This window comes from Camellia sinensis, chromosome 8 (genome assembly GCF_055761805.1).
Source record: "Camellia sinensis isolate YWXY chromosome 8, ASM5576180v1, whole genome shotgun sequence".
In the NCBI taxonomy this organism is placed as follows: domain Eukaryota; kingdom Viridiplantae; phylum Streptophyta; class Magnoliopsida; order Ericales; family Theaceae; genus Camellia; species Camellia sinensis.
Window position 1 is genome coordinate 17,397,652 of NC_138968.1, and position 8,067 is coordinate 17,405,718.

The 8,067-nt window shown below is 40.5% G+C and overlaps 1 protein-coding gene across 1 annotated transcript; it reads right to left on the minus strand.

Annotated features, from left to right (window-relative positions):
• Positions 1–209: 209 nt before the first annotated feature.
• Positions 210–4,010, minus strand: LOC145797597 (uncharacterized). Its single transcript, XM_082884973.1, has 4 exons — positions 3,870–4,010; positions 3,297–3,759; positions 467–1,314; positions 210–381 (listed from the first exon to the last, which is right to left on the minus strand). The coding sequence occupies exons 1-4, from the start codon at positions 4,008–4,010 to the stop codon at positions 343–345; spliced, it is 1,491 nt and encodes a 496-aa protein (XP_082741099.1). The 3' UTR covers positions 210–342.
• Positions 4,011–8,067: the final 4,057 nt, after the last annotated feature.

Consider the following 8,067-nt stretch of genomic DNA (forward strand, 5'->3'; position numbering starts at 1 on the left):
TATTAGAAATAGATCCATTGGCATTTTTATTAATACTAAAATCATCCACATCCAAAACTAAAAAACCATCTGAAAGATAACCAAAACCATAAAAAATTGTTCCCAAATAAATGCTAACACCATTATTCTCAAAACAAAAGCTAAAACCAAGGCTCATCATGCTAATAACTGAAACTAAGTTTCGCCGAATATCCGGAGCATAAAGAACATCATGAAGATACAAGGTGCGCCCTTGTCGCATTTCCAGCTTGAATGTGCCAATGCCAAGCACCTCCACACTGGACTCGTTCCCCATGTAAACTTTTCTGCTCCCAGCAGGTACTCGACGATACTCAACGAACCCTACTCTGTCCCTCGCGATGTGGTCTGTTGCTCCGGAGTCTACAACCCAAAAATGAGGAGAATGAGCAATTAATGCTTGACTAGACACAAAGCATTGAATGCGAGAAATTAAGTAAGGGAGTACCTTCTTCTGCTCAGGGCAATCCCGAGCGAAGTGTCCTTCTTTGTTACAGTTAAAGCATGTCAATTTAGCCTTTGCCTTCTTACCACCTCTCTTGCCCCTACGCTTGAAATTTCTAGCGCCATTGGGCTTAAGTGCAGCCGCTGCTTGCTTCTTAGGGGCACCTTTTGCTTTTCCACGTTTGAACTGAGAAGTCCTACGTGAGCTTGACTCAACCACCATAGCAGAACCATCAGACTTAGCCGCCTCAAGGCGCTCAGCCTCTAGCTCCAAATGACGCGATATGTCTTCGAATGTTTTCACACTCTCATTATGCATCATGTTCTGCTTCATCTGCTCCCAAGAATTTGGCAGAGAGCGTATCACAACCTGTACTTGCTGCTCTTGAGTCAAATTATGCCCAGCAGCCGCAAGCTCACGTATCATGGCTAACATGACTCTCAAATGCTGCTTCATCGAGTGATGCGCCCTTTTCTGATATGAGTCAAACTTCATAGTCAGCCCACGTAGCTTTGCCAAAGAGGTAATACCAAACTTTTGCTTGAGAGCTTCCCACATCTCAAATGCAGTCGGGCAATGCTCAAACTCACTAATCAAGTCGTTGTGCATGCTGCTTAACATAGTAAAGCGCGCACACCGATCTTTGTTACGCCAAGTCTGAAAGGCTTCAAGATCACGACGATGTTGAGCTGTATTGCCCTGCTCTGGCTCAACCATCACTTGTTCAAGTGTGGTCAACACTTCTTGCTCATTGAGGAGGTATTGGATCTTACGGCGCCATATGTCATAATTGTCGCCATCCAATTTCTCTCCCTTAGTTAAGTCTGCCACCACTGTCTTAGCAGTCATTTCTACATACAGAGTAAATAAATGTGCAGGGGATATTAATGATAGCAACACAAAACCAAAATATTTTGCAGCAAAAAGAATCTAAATTAAATAATGATAATTTTACACATGTCTCAAGATCGAAAATTTGCTATGCTCGTAATCATCTCTTGCGCCTCTAGTGATAATTATCAAAATTTAATTTCATTCCATGCGCAAAAAATAATCAAACAATCTCCCACTATTTATGGCATATACAAAGCATGATAAATTCCATACAATAGCATCTCAATATAAATTTGCAAACAACTCATGCTATATTTATTTAATGATGGAATTCAAATAAATAAATAAATAAATAATCATGCTTCTTTAATTGCAACATATTAAAAAAAATTGTATTTAATATGCAGATTATGCCATAATTAAAGTGTACATCATTTTTGAAATTTTCTGGAATTTTCTGAAATTTTCTGGAATTTTAAATAACTAATTAAACACACATAAAATTAGAAATAAAAAATTCAGAAACTAGTAAACAGAAACAATATTCAGATTATGCCATAATTAAAATGTACATTGTTCTGAAATATTCTGAAATTTTTCTGAAATATTCTGGAATTTTAAATGACTAATAAATACACATAAAATTAGAAATAAAAAATCCAGAAACTGATAAAATGAGACAATATTACCAGTAAATAATAAAACCTTTCAGAAGTCTACAAAAAATATTTCAGCTCCAGAAAAATATTTATGCAACACCAGAAGCAGTTTAAAGCATAAAACATGAATTATTAACACAGGAAAAATAATTTATATTTTCTGAAAATTTTCAAAATTTTACAGAATGTAGAAAAATTAATTCTGAGTCTAACAGTATAAGCCACGCATAAAACAAATATGTAATGAATTAATTATGACCATTTAACGCAATTCAGAATTAAAAACAAAACAAACAGTGCCTAATCGCCAGCAGCCAAGCCAGTCGAGGAAAACGGCGCTGCTCAGCGCGCGGCTCGGCTCGCGGCTCGGCGGAGGCTCGGCTCGCGGCTCGGTTCGCGGCTCGGCGGCGGCTCGGCTCGCGGCTCGGCTCGCGGTTCAGCTCGCGGCTCGGTCCGCGGCTCAGAGCACGGCGCGCGTGCGTGGCGCGGAGGGCGCGCGCGTGGCTGCGCCGCTGATGCGCGCGTGAGAGCGCGTGCAAGCGCGTCGGCTGAGCAGCTGGCGCGTGGGGGCGCGTGGCTGCGCGTGGAGGCGCGTGGAGACGGCCCACGGCGTCAGGTGGCGCGTGCAGACCACGCGCCGCCTTCCAAGGTGTTTTCTGGTCCGATTTTTGTACTGTCGGACTCCTTTTTTCAAAATAAAACTATTTATTGTATGAAAAAAGACATTAATGTTTTATGCTCCTAATCTGATAAAAAATATTTTCTTCCTCTACAAATATTCATGTGTATAATATATATATATATATACATATAAAAGTATACACATGATTAAAGGAAATACGAAAATATCCATAAACATGCTCTGATACCAATGTAAACTTAAAAACACAGAATATGCAGCGGATTAAAAGAAACAGATCATACCTTCTTGGATAAATCACGTGCTTCTAGGGAACTTCTTTCTGAACCAACCCAGCAGTGGAGTGATATCACAGATTGAATATCACCTACACAAAACCACAGTGTCAAAGACTTTGATCGTTGTTTTTTGTGGGAGAGAGTCAGTATATGGGTAGAAACAGACTGTACGTTGTTTCTCTCTTGGATTACCCATAACCATATAAGATATATAATATATTATAATATCTATCCATATCAGTTAAAACTGATAACGTCTGTATCTTGAGTGGTTATCCTAAATAGGTTTGAATTCAAATTCAAAACCTATTTGGATAATGATCAAATTTAAATTTAAATGGTCATGCCACATGGGCGCCCATTACTAATAATAATCGTAACTTGAAGTAAGAAGGTGGAAACTAGCTAGAGTAGTGGTGTACCCATAGATGGTTTGTCAAAGCATTCAGTTGATCCATTGAATAATAATTGGCTTTTGCTGGTACTGCTGCTGTTGTTATTCTTGAATCTACAATTCTTGCCTCTTGCTTCACATTTCCCACATTCCGGTTTACTCCAATTCAGTCGAAGATGATCAAATGTGATGGGGCCATAACTATAACCAAAAATTTCAGATGGAAGTGACATGTTATACATCTTTGTGCAAGAAATATCCGGCAACGACATAGAATCAATGGCATAAACCTGGTGACTCTGGTCACTAAGGCAAGCAATCTGATACCGATACCGATAAATCCAAATTTGATCCTGTGTCTGGGAACAATTGATGAAGCTAAGGTCGCTGTAGTAGTCGTAATTTGATAATAATTGGAAGGGAGAGGCAGATAAGTTGAGGTTTGGAAGCTGTCGTGGGAAGCATCCATGGGGGTCAGATATATATATGGTCTGAGATGTGTAGTCAATATTCTTAACAAGAACATTGACAGAAAATGGAAGCTCGAGGACAGGGTATTCGCTATGAGGAGTGCAAGAAAGATCAAAGCCAGGATACCCACAGTTTTTGGGGTGATGCCTTTTGAGCCGAAAAGGGAATCGGATTTTAGGCTGTGATGTTTGCTGCAACTTGTTGGTAGGCACTCAGCATGTTGTTTTTCTGCTCCTCCTCCGAGTCCAACTACTGTAGCTGCTGCAGCCATTGGTACTAATAATAGGATTATAAGCAACAGAATTCCTTGGAAAATTGCCATCTTAATTAATTAATTTAATGGCTAATATTTGATACTCTGAAACCCAATCCCAACTACCCTGCCAAGTGTGTGTTGTTTGTCTTGGAAGAATTTGCTAATGGCGGTGTTGTTGGGTTATATAGACAAATTTTGTTTCGAGGAAAAGAAAGAAAAAAAATCACTAATTTATTAGTAATATTATACATCTAGAAAAATTATCTAAAAAAAACATATTCAAAACCCAAGAAAAATAATGGAGAAACGACCAAATTACTATCTCTAAAACTTAGGGGTGATCACTGATCGGGTTGGCTGGGTGGCATTCTAATCTCCATCCGTCCAAAATTAGGTGGATTGAAAAAAATCAATTTGCATCTATCTATTGATTTGGTGAATGCTGATTGAGCAAGTTGTGTAAGTTGGTGGATGGATGCGATTGGTTTGACAGTTTGGACTTTACAAATTTTGGACATTTTTTTCTAATTATAATTCGTTACTTTTACAATCTCCAATAACTATATATATTTTTAAGGTATTATATTTTATTTTCACAAAAATACATATTTTATTATTTACGCTCTATGTTGTTACTTGTTAGCAGTTCCTTTTTTTTTTTTTTTTTTTGAATTTCATCTACAGGAAGATCGGATTCATGCGGGTGCGGAATGGTTGATCTGTCATCTAAATCGTATTCGCAGATTTTGAAATGTTTCATCCGCATCAGTTCAACAAAAGACACATATTTGCCCAAAATCAATCGAGTTGGGTCGGGTTGAGTGGGTGAGACGGGTTGGATGGATCCATGATCATCTCTACTAAAAATGGATTTATTAGAAACATTTTTAAATTGTTGCTAAATTTTTTTTTTTTTTTTTTTTTTTCAATTCTTAGAATGACCTTTAGCAACTATCCTTGTGATGACCGGAATTGGTCTCCAAATATTTTTTGTAACAAATTTTTCAGGGACAAATTTAATACCTAAAACTCTTGTTTGTTATGTTAGGTTTTTGTAATTGGCAATCATGTTGTGCAAAACTCCATTCAATTGTATTTTTATTCACTCTATTGTATCTGTGAGTTATGAGAGTGTAGATGCGAATCCAACTTGAGTTATGTCTAAGTAGACGAGTTTGTGCTGACATTTCGTATCTTGTTTTGAGCTCTTCTTGTTTGCCTCTTTGCTAACTAAGTATGTGGATTGAGTTGACCGATCAGCTTGCAGGGGTCTAGGGGCCAACACCCTTGGCAGGTCTGGGGTAGCACCCAAGTGGGATCGAAGGGCAGCGCCCCCGAAGCCAAGAAAGAAGTCAAAGTTGATTAACCACTTAAGCATTTTTTTGTGAGCATGAGCAGTGAAGTGGCTTATCTAGTATCTTTGTCTGTGTTCTGAACTTTGGGAAAATAAGTTTTATCGCTTGTGCGATGGATGTTGCACTCAAGTGGTTGGCCTATATGTGACCACTGCCTTTAATCACATCGCTCGAGCAGTAAAGTAAGCACCCGGGCAGTCTTTGCGGCATTATTTAGTATAGAGTGTGTTGTTTGCTATTTTTAGGGTTGAACCCGTCTAGATTCTCAGAGAATAGTAAAATACAAAGTGTTCTATATTGGAGAGTGTAGACACCCCATTTTTGACAGCCCATAAGACTTGGGCATTACTGATGGTTTACTTGGTGATAAAAGGTGTGCAGGGCAAAGATCCAGTTTCTTCGGCAAGGAGAGAGACAAGTCTCAAATTCACACCCCGTTTTGGACCAAAGTTATTTTGGATGGTTTTTAGACCTTAAAACCCTCTCTTTCAAAACTTTTTTGAAATAAAGTTTCTACGATGTTCTGAGGCTCGCATTTTGTCAAACGTTACGCTTTTTAGTAAACCGAGCAGGGACAAAGTGGAAATGAATGAAAGAGAGATGAAATCTTTGAAAAATCTTTCAAAACACCTTTCTTAGGGGTTTGAAGTTGAAGAAAGGAGGGGAAGAGAGAAGAAACCAAGTTGAAGGAGAAGACAGGCATGAATCCGGGCAGAAGGGAGTCGAGCAGTCCTCGCTGAATCGGGCTTATTAATCTGCATACTTGGATTTTAGCTATGGGGCCACCACCGTCGAAAAGCTCACTTCCGGGGCTTCATTTTGCACTCAAGAATCTCTTAAAGCCAAGTCCGGGTGGGGGAGATATGATCAGTTGAAGTTGGGCATCATCCCGGTTGGATCGAATTTGCGCGGCTTCACCAAAAAGGGCATAACTTTTTGCACAGGAGGAATTTTAATGCAAGGTTTGCGCCATTAGAAAGCTAACTTCCGAGGCTTCAATCTAGACACCCACCGGCCACTTTTTGACCTTATCGGCCACCCATCGGCCATCCATTTAGCCGATCGGCCAAACAGATGGCCGACCGGCCAGTAAAAGTAGCCGACCAACCAATTTTGCTAGCCGACGACCTTCCGGATTATTCTACAGATTGACCGGATGCCAGCTGTGCCAGCTGTTTTACACCAGACCCTCTGTCCAAGGGACTGCCTTTTGGGGGGAATTTTGAATTTGATTTTTCCCCCTTTTGCTTTGGCCTCTCCCTCTATATAACCAGCCCCTTACCTCCTCTCTAAGGGTTACAAAAACCAGCTGAGGCTTTGATACATACACCCTCTATATCTCTCTCCTTCAACCCTCCAAGCCCTAAGGTTCTTGCACCCTTTGCACTACTACCCATAGCACCACACCTCTACACTCTATTCCAGCAACTTGGAGGCCATTTGAAGAGGTTGAGAGCTCAGAAACTTGGTCCAAGAGCTGCTGGTTTACTGCTCTACAAGGGTGAGTTCTTCTTTGTCTCATTTCGATTGTCTCATTTTCATCTAATGGCCACTGATGTGAGTGTGGCTGAGGTCCACTCACATTGGTATAAGTCCATCTTGCATTGTGTATGCCATGTTTCAACGTGTTGTGCATGTTATGTTGTTAGCATTGTGTGTGCCATGTAGTTGCATTGCATGTTTGTATGTTTGCTTGTATGCTTAGGTCGCATGTGCATTGTTGTGCATTGCCTCGCCTCTTGATCAACCATGATTGAGGTTGGGTCCCTTTGATGTGTTTTGTGCTTGCATTTCATTTGATATCGAAGTTACATACTTGGCTTTTGGGCCATCATGCATTGAAATGTGTGATTGATGGCCCGAGGGTCGAGGGCCATGCTCCCTTGAGTCCATTACATGATAGAGAGTGTGTCCATGCATGCATTTGCCTAAAAATTCTATGTCATACACTGCTTGCCCTCTGTTGTTGTCAATTGCAGGTTCTGCAGGAAGTTTTGGCCGGTCGGCTACATACAGTGCCGACCGGCCAGGAATCTGTGGCCGATAGATCAAAAGGTAGCCGGTGATCATCTCCTCTGGCCGGTGACCATTTCTCCTAGCCGGTGGTGCTCCAAAGTGTGCAGAGAACCTATCCTAAGACTTTGGCAGTCCCCAGAGGAGCAGGGCAGTGTTAACGGAGGCAACAGTGCTATGGCAGCGAGTTTCCGAGCGAGACGAGTCAAACATGCATCATTCGCGCATCCCGAGGCGAGGCTGTGGCCATTTTAATTTTTCATTTAATTTGTTAATTAAATAGGAATTCTGTAATAATTAATTAAGTAGTTAGTTATTTATTCAGACTGTAATATTTATTCGGTCCCTCCGAGTGAGGGCGTATTTGTAATTAGTGTGGGTGCGTGTGTGTATGTCTTCCAATCCCACGTCTTTCTTCTCTTTTATTTACCCGCTTATGATGGTAGACTAGGGCATATTTAAATTAGCATACCTTATGCTATGCATGCGTGCATCCACATATTTGTCTTCCATGCACCGGGCTCGGTACATCATGCTAACTGCACTGGTATTTCAATTCCAAGTTGAGTACTTGTTAATTGCAGCATTTCACATGCCACGTGTAGATTAGCCGAGCTTGTCTAGATTGCATCCTTGCATGTGTTACATTAGCCATCTTTAACATGAACTAGGATCATGCATATGATTACTAACTAATTTCTGTT